This window comes from Stegodyphus dumicola, chromosome 12 (assembly GCF_044657685.1).
Source record: "Stegodyphus dumicola isolate Sdum_Otavi_A_Nest chromosome 12, ASM4465768v1".
NCBI lineage: Eukaryota > Metazoa > Arthropoda > Arachnida > Araneae > Eresidae > Stegodyphus > Stegodyphus dumicola.
The window spans coordinates 74,278,145-74,293,848 of NC_140779.1; the positions used below are offsets into that span (position 1 = coordinate 74,278,145).

The window sequence follows — 15,704 nt, forward strand, 5'->3', positions numbered from 1 at the left end:
CATATATCCGCACCACTGAAGCAAGAACAAACGGATTAGTTTGTATTCTTTGTGAAGTGCAAATATTTCATTATTCGCAAGAATCTGTCTCTCAACATTGTTTAACTGAAGAATTTTGGGTCCCAAGAATTGAACCATAAGTTCAAAACAGAAAGTCTTTTGGCAACCAATGCATCATGAGCAAATTAAATTTTCTCACTTTTGACATACCAAGGCTTCTGTACACTGCTTTACATGATGCAATATCTTTTCATTGATGAAAAGTCTCCATTCATTACTTGTGTTCCCAATAACTAATTGTTTTAAGTGAAAGTCGTTAGTCCACCTGCTTCTCTCCAAATATTTTGAAGAGGAAGTCTTCCAAGTGAATTTTCAGAAATAATTTCCTTTTTCTTCATTGTCCATCATTTGCCATTTTTTTTCTTTCAAAACGTTTCATCTGACTTTGCTTTTCTGTTGAACTATGGCTTGTTCCAAGGCTTTGTCATCATTTTGCGCCATGGCATTGTCCATCATTTGCCATTTCTTTTTTTTTCTATTGAACTATGGCTTGTTCCAAGGCTTTGTCATCATTTTGCGCCATGGCAGCTTTTTTGCCTTGGAACAAAATTCTCATTTGAAATTTGAATGTTTGACCTTTGCAATCATTAGAATTTTATTTTTGGAATAGATACAACACAGAAGTGATAAAGGAATGTTTTGTTTTTCCTCTGAACCAGATCATGAAATGTTATGGCACATTCTTTTTAAAGGAATAATAAAATAACTCCATGAATCAGATTCCTTTGTAGTAGGTGGAATAACCTAAGCTTCATCCAAAGAAAAAGAATAAATTTCTGTATTAATTTCTTCATCAGAACTAATTTTTGAAGAAGAATTGTCACTGGATAATTCTGGTAAACGTTTTACCATTCCTTCTGATATTTTTTTCCAGTGGTTCCATGTGACATGATAAATAGTGAAAAACTTATAGCATATAAAATGTGCTCAGAAGCCTTGAACAACTGCAAACAAAAAGAAGAATACTTTGTGACAAAGAATAAGGTAAAGAACTTTCTAAAACATTCAGACAGACAAGAAATATGACAACTGTTTGGGTCATATCACTTTGGGAAGGCAGAACCTCACTTCCATTCCAACCAGATGTTGAATAACATACAGCATGTAAATAAAAATAAAACCCAAAACCATGTTAGCTTCTACTAAACAGGGAAGATGAACAGTCAAAATGACCACTACCTGTAACTGTAAGTACAATACAGTTAAATAAGAAAAAATAATCATTTAAAATAGGCTAAATATATTAGTTTGTTGTCTTGCTATACATTAAGAACAAAATTTTAAAAAGTGCAAACAATTAAATTTTTTTTGCACTTAAAAAAAAAACACTTCTGTAAAGAAGCAATCTTTCTAAAGACATTGTTAAAACACTTTACATTACTCAGCTGATGTTAAAAAATAAAAAAAAAATAAATAAATAAATAAAAGAGGGCAGAATATCGGCATAGTTCAAAATTAGTCTCTAGCCTGCCTTTAAAACTTCTTTAAACATTCATAAAAGATGATCCTATGTTAAGAAAATAGAACTAATTTTGAAGAACACAGCAGCAGCTTGCTATCTTACTGTCATGGATATTCACTGCAAAGTGATTCTTTGTCTTTCAGTTTATAAAGAAATTCTATAATTTCTTTGATTTGACAAAAATAATTATTTTGCTCAATGGCACTTGAAAAGTCAATATGGAATTAGAATGAAAATCAATTTGTCATTTAATAAAAGGGAATAAATTTAGGTTGCACTAAGGGTCAATAATTTGACATCAAGTCTTGAAACGAGGGCAAAAGAAATAAGAAGTTTCATTTAATTCTTTGATACTTGGAACTCTCAAAATTACTTGTAGTCATCAATAAAATTCTTAAAAGAACTACAAAAGCTTGCATTTACAGAACACAATATAATTTAATTCAAAATAAGTGTGAGTTCTCTCTTGATAATACAAACTAAAAATGTTCAAATTAATCTTCATTCCAACAAGATTCAGTGGAGTTCAAAATGCACCACAAGAAATATCAACACCATTTTACAACAAAACTGGCCAGTAAGAATACAAATTTTAAAGTATAGAGACTGCTGAAGATGAAAGCTGTTATGTAAAGGGCTGCTTTCAAGTAAAGATATATTTTTCTTATACATTTAGCTTAAAGTTTTGGGCTGATGTATATACCTAGATAATATGTTACCAACTTAATTTTGACTGTTGCAGGCTTTGGCCACCTGAACAGCATTTTCCAGCATCCATAATCCACAGTCATTGATTATAAGGATTTCAAGACCCTTCATTGAAAAGTTTAAACACCTAGTAAGTTACCATCCTGCTTTAATACTATTAAATCTATCGTACAATATGTTTAACTATTGATGGATCTGATTCATCAGATTTAAAAACATATTCTAAATACTGAATAAATGGTGGTTTTTCTTATTTGCAGGACACCACCACTCCTCCCTTAAATAAAAAAAAAAAAAAAAAAAAAAAACACCTCAATCTGGGATTCCAGTCTTCTCTTTTTTTTGGAGGGGGGGGACACGTATAAATTGATGATGCCATGTTAGCACTTAAATCCATTAAGATCCATTACTATTATCAGAGATATGAATAACAAGAAACAATCTCTTCACATGCCAGCCTGAATGTTAGGTAAAAACTTTTTATATTAAAATACATATAAATATGTGCATGGCTCAGGCAACTGCTAAATGACTGCAGATGCGAGACATATTGAATTCTTCATTTTTAAAGCATGAAATATAAAAATTTTATTACTTTCAACAAATATTTAAATTTAATTATCTTACCTCACCTCTGAGAAGAGTATGCCTCCTATAGGCAAAAAAAAGAATGGGAAAAAAATGTGCGGTACTAAAGTTACTACTGAAATAGACATAAGGCCATAAAGGAAACAGACCCAAACAATTGTTTCTTTGCACAGTCGGCAACAAGTTCATGAATGCTCTCCAAACTCCCAAATCTGTTAGCAACTTTTCGCTAGGGATGTGAATAATCAGAAAAGTACTTTCTCTTAAAAAACTTTTTGCCTTTTACTGTAGAGACCATACAATTATACTATGGTAATTTTAACACAATATAGAACACCCCATTTTAGGTAAATTATTATGAATAAAAATATTTTGAATAATAATGCATAAAATGTGTGACTTATTGAATATGAAGCTAATTTGAATTAGCCATTTATAGATATGTTATGCTATACATACATAACAAGGGATAATCCGTGCATCACATAAATAGCAGTTTTCAACATTTGTCCTTACTTTGTTGTCCTTAAAGGAAACACATCGGCATGTTCAGGAATGCCATAAACATGATTAAATCCAATAAATGAGAAATCCATTCCAACAGAAGATGGTCCTAAGATAAAGAAATTAATCAACAATCATGTATTAAAAATAATAAGAATGTTTAGTAATATCCTTAGCAACGTACTACGCAAAATGTATAAGTAATTACAATAATATTTATTAAAATTAAAATAGACAGTTTGAGCATGAAATGTCTATGAATAATTATTATATACACTGACATTACAAACTTTTCATTTGAAAAAAAAAAGGATAAAGCTTTTCTTTATTTAGCTCTCTGCTTAGCACTCTTTTTTAATTTTTTTTTTTTTTTTTTTTTTTTTTTTTAAGGAAAGGAAAAAGAAAAGAAGATGAAAAGTAATTAAAATTATTTTGCACAAAATTTCATTGGCATTTTTTGAAATCAGTAAAAATAATTAATAATTTTTCATAATCAATAATAAATTTGTTATTTTCATTAAAGTAACTAGCAAAAACTATATTATAATTAACATAAATACTAAACATATATTGACATACCATAACATATTGTTGCATTCTACGGGTTCGTGGATTTAGAGGGATTGATGACAACACTTGATAAAGAATCAAAACACAATTTATTTAGCCAGTATTACTCAGGACAGTTTCAAAATCACGTTTAGAGTAGAAAAAAAACTATGACAAACATGCTGAAATAATCAGCAACACAGCCTTCAGGCTATAACAGTGATGACAGCTTCATGGCAAACACTAAAGTACAGCTCCCGACTCGGTCGATCGCTCTCGAAGTTCAACACTCAAGATAAGACGTGTCGATACATTCTTGTGATGCACTACTACTTTGCGTACAGGCAGGGTTTATATAGTTTTTGGCCTGCTTTCAAGAACATTCTGGGGTAAATTGGTAAGAATTCATTCTAGAATGTTCTCTGTCCATTGCACATCGCCAATTTTGTGGCGAAATGGGCGATTTCATGCCATATATGGCAATCCTGCCTTCTCTTGTCATTTTCTGGTGACCCTAAAACCCGGTTTGCAGGAAAGGTATCTTATCGCAGCTGGACATTTTGTAACAATAACATTGTTATGCTAACATATACTTGCATACCATACTCTTTGTGCACTTAATGATATTATAAAATAATTACTATTTTATCTATTTTCAGTTAACATTTAAAATATAATGTTCACTGAAAATTTTATAAAAATGTTATTAAGAAAATCAAATCGCTGAAAAATAATTGTGTTTGGGAAGAGAAGGGTACCAAGGATTTCGTACCATGTTAAAAATACCAGATACCAATTATCACCAACACTGAACTGCAGAAAAAGGAATCAGAACTCAAAAATTAATAAATACTTTAAAGATATATATATATATTTAGAGTTCTTTTGTAGAAATAGAATAATTTATCATTGTTACAACAGTACAAAGAGATTAACTGGAGCCATATTAAAAGAGAAATAAGTAAAAGCATAGCTGTTGCAGTTACCACAAACCTGAACTGAAGATTCCAAAATGCATATCATTACATGGATTTTGACAATGAAATATTCGTATATGTGATTAAAAAAATAAAATACATAATTACAATGCAAATTATATTATATCCCTTCACACCAAAAAACTGAAAGCTTCCAGATTTTATATTACACCCAAAGGGGCTTTTTTTTTTTTTTTTTTTTTTTTAATGTTTTGTGTGCTATCTTTATTTATTAAATATCATGTTCTTTGCACTTAAACCACACAATTCAATTCAACAGCAATATCACAAAATATTTAAAAAGAACACACCTTTGGAATTTCCTATACACAGTCTCATGCACTGAATATAAATTTTTGGGGGGAGGGGGGGGGTCTGTACAGTGCTGCCAAAATTTGCTTTCAAATCATTTTATTAATAAAAGAATTGGCAAAGTTTTACAAAATATGAAGTACATAATAAAACAAATTCCAAATTTAGACTCCAGATTCCCATATTCGAGTGGAAAACTAACATAGTTTTAAACTAACAGTACCTCGTGACATCAAATTTTGGATAACATATCCAAAATTTGATGTCACGAGGTACTGTTGTTTTTTCACAATGTGAGAAACATACATACATTCACGCAAATTCTTCATTATTTAATTTCTTTAAAAATAATGCAGGGTTAATATTTAGTGGCAACAATTTGAAAAGTGAAACGTCATTTTATAGAGGATGATGCAACAAGCCAAAATGAAAATAATAGCCCTTTTGAGCAAATCGTCCCTTTCAACTTTTTTAAAATAATAATAATAATAATAATAAAAAAAAAAACAGGGAAGACTTTCTTTATATAATCAATGAAGGGATGAAGTTCAGCTAAAAAAATTCTAAAATCATGAAAAAATAAATTTGCCAGTGGAAAGAGAATTTATCAAAATATTGATTAGGCAAAAAAGAATTTGTTGAGTCAATTACTCCATATAAATATTATATAGAAAACCTAGCAAATTTAAATAATCTGTTCTGATCAAACTTTCATACAACAGATTTTGAACATCAGAATACGAATCTAAAAATCATAAAAGAAAGTTACTCAGTACTTTATACAATTAGGTAATTATTGTAAGAAAATTTCAACTGAAAACTAGTTTATGATATTTATGAAATATCTTTTACAAATAAGACACAAATGAGAAATCTCAATTTGTCTCAATAAATTAGGAAGATCTGAAATCAGCAAATACTCCAGTTGTTTTAAAAAATAAGTTTATGAAAAATATTGACTAACAACGATTATTAAAATAAAAAGAGAGAAAATAACACAAGATACACTAAACAGATGGAAATAATCTTTCCTAAAGTTTAACCAATAAATATTAATGTAAAATTAATCCTTTCAATGTATTGAAAATTTAATAAGAAATCATATACAAACTATTATATTTACATATTTCTTTTTATTTAAAAAATTCCCAATTTTTATACTCATTACTTCTTTCAGCAACAGTGTACGATCTCAAATAATATAAATGTAAATTTAAAATTAAAAGTAATCTGATGCTGATTAAAGTATCTTTTAAAATTAAAAATAATCTAATTAAAATCACAAAAGCATAACAAGCATTGGTCCAGATTTTAACTTAATGCACATTTGAATTCAGTAAAATTAAAACAGCTAATGCAACAAAACTTAAAACACAAGTAGGGTAAGGAATCAGTACTACAGTCAGTATCATTGCTAAACTTCCTCAATCTAACTTTCAAGAACTTCATTTACATCCTGATGAGAGCTAACGAAAGTAACAATGATTAGTATAGTTCAAAATCATAATATAATTGGTTGATTACATAAAATACTCTACATAATCATTTGCAATGTATAATAACCTACAGTGCTGTTAGAGGCTCCTCTATGATGGCTTACCTAACTATTCTTTTAGATTTTTGAAAAGTGAGTGAAGTTAACCCACAAAAAACACATGAAACATGCTTTAAGAAATTTTTACTAATTTAAGAATACCTGTAAATATATTTAATATATACATTAAATATTTTACTTTATTTTTTAAAATTATCCTTTAGATTTAATAAAAATTTTTCACTACTAATTAAAATATGAAGGTTTAGTTTCTCTATTCCTAAAAGAATTCATGACTAAATGCAGTACATGGAGCCCCCCCCCCAAAAAAATGCAGCTTTCTTTTGAAACAAGTAAACATCTGCTAATATTATTAAAATCATAAAATAGAAACTGTTTGACGTGGTAAATAGTTCTGATTAAAAAGATGAAATATACACTATGTTGCAAATATATACATATGCACTCACAAAGAAATCAGCTGCAAATATGAAACTTTGCAGTAGTATAGTGCTCGAGTAGATAAACAAATGATAAAAGACTAGGGTGAAAAAACTGTTTTATTTATGAGTAGCAATACAAAGCATGTGAAAATCAATATGTGGTAAAGGCACTTCTGGCAGCTATACAAGCCGATACTTTGTTGGGCATGCAGTCTATTGTGCTTCCAATGCCCCTCTGCGTTTGATTGTGCCACAAATGGAGCAACTGGTCAATGAGTCGGGATGCATTTGTACACAGCTGAATTTGCCTGCCCAACCTATCCTACACATGTCTGGAAATCTCACAGGCCAGTCAAGAACATTAACATGTCGAAGACATTGTTAAGAAAGTCGTTCTGTATGCAGCCGAGTGCTGTCCTGCTGGAAAATAGAACCTGGATGACCTACTAGGATAAGCAGTATGATCAGCTGCAAAATGTCAATGTACCTGCGAGCAGTCACAGTATTTCGCAGCGCAACTAATGGTGTCCTAGCTGACAGCTCCTCAGACTGTCAACCCAGTGCTCTGGCTGTGTGCTGCTAGGTAGTAAATGATACGCTGGATTGCTCCCCTCTCCATCTCCGGACATGTATACACAGCCATCAACATTGAGGAAAAAGTATGATTTGTCGAAGACCATATTTTTTCCAATTGAACACTGTCCAGCTTAAGCATTAGTAACACCATGTAAGACGACACTGCTTATGGTGGAGTGTCAATGGTAAATAAATCTTAATAAGCGTCAAGATCTGAGTTCAGTATCACCTAATCTTCTACAAATCATATCCTGCATGTTGCCAGATGGCATTGAATCGATTGTAGTGTAACTGTTGGTAGAGACATGGCAGCTCTTCTAATTGCACGATCATCTCGTGCACAGGTGGCCCGGGGAAATCACAAGCTACTACGGTGGCTGTCTATGCCTTCACTGAGCCACTAGTTTCCAACAACAGATAACGAATATATCGCTTCGGCCAATATGATGGCTGATCCATTTGCTGGGGGAACTGGCATCTTTTAGACCTATGGTGTGACCCCTCTTAAAGTCTGATAACTGTTTTTAATGTACACTTTAAGTCATCTTTCGTAACAATGCAGCGTACCGAAGCTGTCATGTTTTGGTACACTGCACTTGGTAAGCTGTCATGGTTGTAAATGCTCGTCACTCTCTGCACCTGCTTTTTTATATTTTACCAGCTATGCATTTCAGATGTGCATTGTATTGCTCCACAATGCTCATTAGTGCTGCAAGTTACTCATTTACACAACTCACCAAATTATATGTACATGCCACATTTCATAGCTCTGGCTCAATTTTTTCTGGGTGCATATCTTTTTTGTAATGGAGTCTGTAAGTGGGAGAAAAACTGGCTAAGCCATCTTTAGATTGCCATGGTAATACTCATATATAATGGAGCCTTCATGAGCTTTAAAATAGAAGCATGCTTTCTAAATAGGAGGGAAATTCAACACAACAAATTACTTAAACATACCATTTGGTTTAGAATCAGTATGTCCTTTAAAAGTTTCTTCCCATAAAGTATCTTTAAACTGTTCTTCATCTGGAGGTACAGGTGGTTGCTGCTGCTGTAAAATTAACAAAATTATTCCATGGGAAGAAATAAAACACAGCATATAAATACCTTTCCATGTAAAATACATGCAGCAGAAGCTACCATCTTAGAAAAGCATATTTCATTAAAAATAACACTCACTAGCTAAAATCTTATGATTTCTGACAGTGGCAATAGTCATTTTTTAGGTGGCACAATATTTCAACATACAAACAGTAAGAAAGATTTTGTTACAAAATGGAGGAATTTTTTTTCATTTTAAAAATTATTTTTAAATAAAAATTTTCTTATTAATTATGAGCAGTAAGAATTTCAATAAAAAGGTTGTGATGGAAAAGAAGAACACTGGAATAATAGGATTCTGACTAGTTTTATACATATTGTTATTGTAAGGTTTGTCTTAAGTTTTTAACAGTCATTTTAAGTTAAAGTTCCTTTACTATCCTTCCTAATTTCAGCTTACAATTTCCTACTAGAATGTGTTTTTAGAATCACGTTTAATGCAAATGAGTACGAGTAGTATTTAAGTTGAAGTTCCGCTGACTTTAAGAGAGAGCCTCAGAGTTTCTGATTAGCGTGCATTTGCCTTCTGGCCACGTCTCTAAAAGCTGTTACTATGCTTAACTGTATTACAGGCCCTTGATAGCTTCACCAGCTAATTCAATATTCAGGGGCCAAATACTTAGAATTTTGACAGCTTCAGCTACATCTCTTTACTTAAGCATTAGTTAAGTCTTATTTCTTATTATTTTGAGTTCAAGCCCAAGCAGAAACTTTGCTGTACACCTTGAAAAAGGGGCCAACTGTTCATTCTTATTTTGAGCAATAAAGGATAATTAACCCTTCTGAAGTTTACGCTTCTGTTATTGAACTAAAGCGATTATTTGTTTAGCTGCTCAATAGTTATAGCTCAATAGCTTAGCTGCCCACAGTTAGTTGTTAGATAAAAGAGTGGAACCCCATATTATGAATTTTTTAAATATAATTAATTTTACATAAATTATATGTAAATTGTAACATCTCTTGTATAATGTAACATAAAAGACATCAGAATGCATAGCATCGCTAGAAAAATAGGTGCACGGGGTTAAGTCCATTTAAAACTGAGGTAAATGTCTATCTCGGCAATGGCGATGGTTTTGACATTGGGTAATTTTTACCACCAAATTTGGCGAGAAATCTTCAAAAGTAAGGGGGTTACTATATCAGACTGCAGAGAGCATCAGTTTCAAGTTTCTCTGGCAGACAGGATAAACTATATCACTTCAGGGAGAATCAATTATCAGCTTAGTTCAGATTACTGAGAGATCACCATGCGAGCTTCTGCTTTGGAATGCCTTGTGTTCAACATTATTAGTAGTTTAAGTGGTAACTACTGATTAAGTGGTAACTACTGATTGTGCTCTGTGATACTGAACTGAATGAGCATTTTTTGGGAAAGTTACAGACCTATTAAGTGGTTCTTTTGGGAAAATAAATTTCATGAAGCTATCATCGGTTCTGAGAGGATTCAATCCATTACAAACTCATATGCACATAACAATATAACATACTTATAAACTTAACTGAAAATAAAAATCAAAAGAGTTTTTAAAGTAAATAAAAAAAAGTGAATTTTATTTTAAAAAGTGACATTTATCTAAATATTTTGAAACAATGATAAGGATAAACTCATATAAAAGTGAAAAATTAGACAAATAAAATAAACTTTATATTATACAAATAAAATAAACTTTATTATACAGTACAAAGTCTCTAATCCAGACGTCCATAATCCGAAATGATCTATAATCCGGACCTCAAAGCTACAAACTTTCTGTGCATGCGTAAACACATAATGCGCCTACGTATGTGCATAATACATTTATGCATGCGCATAACACGTTTACGCATGCACATTTAGTATATAACAGACAGTATAAGCTAAGCTAAAATTACCTAATTATCTATTTCAATTAATGTTGCAGATTGCGTTGTTCCTTAATCTTCGAATTGGATCCGGCTTATTATTTTTTGCAGACTGTTAGAGCAATTTTATAAAAGTAAGCTTGAACTTTCGATTATGTCAAAAAGAATTTCCGATTCTGGAGCTGCTAAAGGATCTACAAAGCGAAAGCATTATTCGATGTCCATCAAACAAAAAGTGGAATTGCTGCAAAAAATGGATAAAGGCATATCTTTTGTTTCTCTAACCATTCCGAAATCTGTTTATCAATTTCACATGGCTCTGCAAGGGGGGGGGGAGATGTCGTGGAGCGCAATGAACTGGAAGTTGATCTGTCAGCACTATCCTTATCTTCAGGGCAGATGTGTTTATTTTATTCAGCTCATAATACCTTACTAAATGTAGTATTTCATCTCAATGTAGTCTGTCTTTGATATGATTTAAATCAAATTCCTCGTCATTATAAATATCACGAGTACACATCAAATAGTTTTCTGGTTGTAATTTTCTAATTTCGACTATGCGTAATGTATGCTTTACGCATGCGCGCATTGAAAGAAATGTTTAATAAAGTAAACAAATAAATATTAAGCTTTTTTTTTTTTTGTAAATTTTGATACCCTTTAGATCCTAATTGCTCTTTATTTCATAAATTTCAGTTTCATATTTTTAATTTTACAATTACTGCATGCCATCTTACCAGATTTAAACTGATGATCTATAATCCGGAAAAACCGATAATCCAGAATCGCCGAAGTCCCAACGAGTCCGGATTAAAGACTTTTGACTGTATAAGATAATATATAAAATACTTTCTATTACACATACTTTATTTATTTATATTGTTATAAATAATATACATAAAATATATATATAATAATAATATAAATAAATTTTATACTATTATTACATATTTTATTTATATTATTTTATTTATGACCTTTAATGAAATATTTATACCAGCTTGTCAGTTAAAAAGTAATTCAAAGTGTGTGCTTCGTATTATTCATCATCCTTCAAAATTTACTTTTCAAAATCCTGGCATTCACAAACCATCGAAATGAAATTAAGATACTTAAAATTTGATAGAAAACAAGAAAAAAATTTTTCCTGTAATGTTTAGCCTGGTTTTCTGAGCAGGCAGTGGAACCTCCATGAACACATGTGGATTGCCACCTGACTAATGTCATATGTTCTGGGAGTTTAAGAACCCTGACAGCATGCCTGAAACAATACTGGGAAAACTACTCCATAAACTGCAAGCGAGCAGCCTTGTTCAGATCATAATAACTTTGAATGAGTGCAAGTTCAAATCCTGCTTCAGAATCCATACAGAGGTTGACTGGGACACTTGCAACTGTTATGCCAAATGCTGAGATGATTTTTTGTGGACTGCATTATCATTAGCTGTTAGGATCATTAAGATGAATTATTATTAAACATAACTTAATTAACATTATTATTAAACATAACTTAATTAACATTATTATTAATAATGTCTGCGAATAAAAAAAATTATGAAATTTATCAAGTAGCATTAAATAATAATTGGACATATTTGAAAAAAGATAAGTGATATTTTATTTATGTTTTACTAACAGTTAGCTTTATTATTACTTATGTCTCATTTTATCACATAGTCACTCAGTCTAGAGGTTTAGTAAATAGTAAGCATATTTTATGTCAAGTGGCATAGGCTAAAATGAGAAGTAAGTTCATAATCAACATGATTCATAAGTTAAGAATAAGTTTTTACATTTTTGTGTTATATCTTGTGGCCAAGGTAAGGGTTAATGAAAAGCAATAACTCGCTTTAATATGCAGAGATAATTTTTAAGGGTAAGCAGTTAGTTATAAGTAATTGAATTAGGTATTAGATAACCTCAGTCATTATGGATTTACATTGCCACTATTAAATTTTATCTTTTAACAATATTTTAATAATTAGATTTGTTAAAAAAGGCCCTATTAAAATCACAATCTAATAAAATTTCACAATTTAAAATACTTGTAATTTATGACATTGATTCTAAAATGATATTAGGATAATTACACATTAAAAGCTAAATATTTATGCGTCTTTTTAATCTGAAGCCTTCCCAGATATTTTGGCTAATTTATATAGATTTTTTTTCTCTTTAAGCATGTTTCCAACAATTAGAAATTTGTCTCAATATGCAAAAGAATATCCTCACTAGTTTCTACATGTTTTATCTCTTAGCCTGTCAACCTCCCCACAATGTACCTATGAGGGTTTATTTGATCTGGTAAAAGTTAAATAGTATAAAACCCCCTGGCACATGTGAAGCAAATTATCACTATGTCTGAAAGTAACTACAAAGTCAGACAAAAGTTTAAATAAGCCTCTTATCTAAAAAGAACTTAACATAGAGGCATGTTCTTATGCTAACAAAACCAATTACTGCTCATGGTGATGTAATTAAACAAGAAGAGTTAAATTCAAACTAAAAATATTGACTAGTGGTCAAAGACTATACAACTTAATTCCATTTTAAGCTGGCTCATTTTAAACTTTATCGTCATAACAAACTCAAATGTTGGCAGCGGTAATGCAAAGACAAATAATTACAAATTATCAGAGCTGGCAGAAACTAATGCAGGGACTAAATGAAGTTCAGAAACACTCTTGTCTTACATTCCAAAAACCTCAGTTTAAAATCTGTCTAAGAGATTTACATTTTGGTGAGGAAATAAAAGTGGGAAATTATAGTAAAGGCTAAAATTGTAAACAAGTGGGCAATTTACATAATAATAACTGAACATATCTTTGAAGAATAATTTTCTTTATGTATTCAGTTTCTTTCTTCCACATTTTCTTTTCATTTTAGAATTTCTGGATTTGATTAAGATTTGTGTTATTCTAAATAAACTAAATGCATTTAGAATGTATAGAAAAAGCTGATAATTTTATTTCTTTAGTAATATGAACATTCAGAAGAAATATGAAATATATATGGTAAAATCCAGTTACAGAGCTGGTGTGGCAGAATTTTTAGAATTTAGAGACGCACCGAACAACAAAATGTGTAGAAATAGGAACAAATTATAACCCATGAACCCATTCAAAAGATAACCTTATTTGTCAGCGAATCACCAAAAACATTCCTCCAAGATGTTAATTCACACTCAAAATGGCAGTTTTAAAAACAGACAGGAACTTCAGATGATTAAAATTAAGGACCTTCTGCCGATTTTGACTGAAATTAAGGACTTTTAAGGACCAAAAATAAATTCCAAAAAAAAATTAAGGACTCTTAAGGAACGTACGAACCCTGTATTACTCAGTCGATGGTATAGTGGCTAATGATGCTGATTGCTGTACTGTAAAATTACTGTTGGCTGTTACATACCCCAAAGAAGGTACACAAATTTGTATGCATATAGTATTTGTGCCATAAGGGAACACTAAAAACACACAGCAAGCTGAAAGTCCTCTCAAGAGGTTGGTAATATGGAAAAAAGAGGTGGGAGACCCTCAGACCACACCCCAAGATGTTCTTCCTGAAAACTGGGACAGAAGCTTAGCAGTTAGCTAGGTTCAGTAATACCTCAATCAATTGAGGTGCTGACCAATCTTCTACCTGTACCTACATTTACTCAACTACTTACTGTATGTAAATATGTAAGAAAAATAAAGAATTTATCAAAAATGTCAACTTTTGGAATAAGCATAAATAATGTGCCAACTTGTTTGTGGCTGCAACATGTTTGTTGAAAATAAAATGAAGATTTATTGTGCCTCAGCTGATCTTCAGTTACAGAATTCAGGCTTAGTCATAACATGTGATCAAACTTTATGTAAAAATTACATTTTCTTTTTTTTTTTTTTTTTTTTTTTTTTTTAAGCATTTTATACTGTACCTAACAGTAAAAAGTGCAACAAAATGGAAAAACTATATTTATTCTGAAATAATTAAAAAAAAAAATGGATTGAAATTACCTGGATTTCATTCTGTTCTTCACCTTCTTCAGTGGGCTTCCTAAAATGTTGCAAAGTAGAAATATAAATATGCATAAAAGTGAAACATCTCACTTGTAATCTACTACTTAATATGGATATTGATATAATTGAGAAATTTACAAAAAAAATGTAATAATATATAGCTTACTGATTGGGTTTTGGACGATAATGCTCAAATTTCATCAGACCACGTGCATTGGCACTAATTACCAGTTGATCATTTGAAAAAATATCCATTCTGAAAGGGCTTCCATTTAGAATAATTTTATTAGGGCCAAACTGTACAACTAATTTTTCAGAATCCTGAGACACGACCTGTAAACTAAAAAATAAAACAAAAATGTTTGCTAAGAATGTTATTAACATTCACAACATAAACTAGCATTAAAAAAAATTATAACTTCATACTCCTAATTAACACTCATGAACTTTTTTTTTTCCTTTCAAAATAAACCTTTCACTAACTATTAATACAAAAAATATATTTTACAATTTGGATTAAGTATCTTGCAACTTGCAGCTACACACCAAAGCCATTCTTTTCATCATAATATTTTTAATAATCCTGATTTTTTAAACTCATTAAAAACCTTGAATTCCTTAAAACCTTGACACATGAAAATATTATGTTGCCATATTTATTACACAAAAAGATATTTGAGAAATTCCTTTCTTGAGTAAAAAAAGAACTTTACGCAATTTAAGACATTTTACAGATGAGTACCAACCACAATCAAAAAGAATACTATCTTACTTTGAAGACAATTTTATACTTTAAGAAATAATACATTTTTACATAACTGTTAGTTGGAATTGCGAAGATTTACTACACATAAAACTCCAGAATAAGTATTACTAAAAAGTATAATTTTTAGTTTGGGGAACACAAAAAAAAAAAAAAAAAAGACTTTTGTTTTCTTAATAGTAAAGTATGGAGGATTCAAAATGATATATATTAAGCTATAAAAAAAGTTAAGCCTTGTTTAACATACCAAATACAATGCCCAAAACAATTACACACTTGCT

General features: G+C 30.7%; 1 protein-coding gene across 2 annotated transcripts in view; it reads right to left on the reverse strand.

Moving 5' to 3' along the window:
• Window positions 1-15,704, reverse strand: part of LOC118183491 (neutral alpha-glucosidase AB-like) — a 114,172-nt gene that overhangs the window by 82,541 nt on the left and 15,927 nt on the right. Inside the window, exons 4-7 of one of the 2 annotated variants that reach the window (XM_035353056.2) lie at window positions 14,827-15,000; window positions 14,658-14,697; window positions 8,671-8,761; window positions 3,335-3,431 (exon numbers count right to left, since the gene is read on the reverse strand). In XM_035353056.2, coding sequence (XP_035208947.1) covers window positions 3,335-3,431; window positions 8,671-8,761; window positions 14,658-14,697; window positions 14,827-15,000 — 402 coding nt within the window. Of the gene's footprint in view, window positions 1-3,334; window positions 3,432-8,670; window positions 8,765-14,657; window positions 14,698-14,826; window positions 15,001-15,704 lie in introns of both variants that reach the window. The other variant, XM_035353055.2, reaches the window with a different exon arrangement.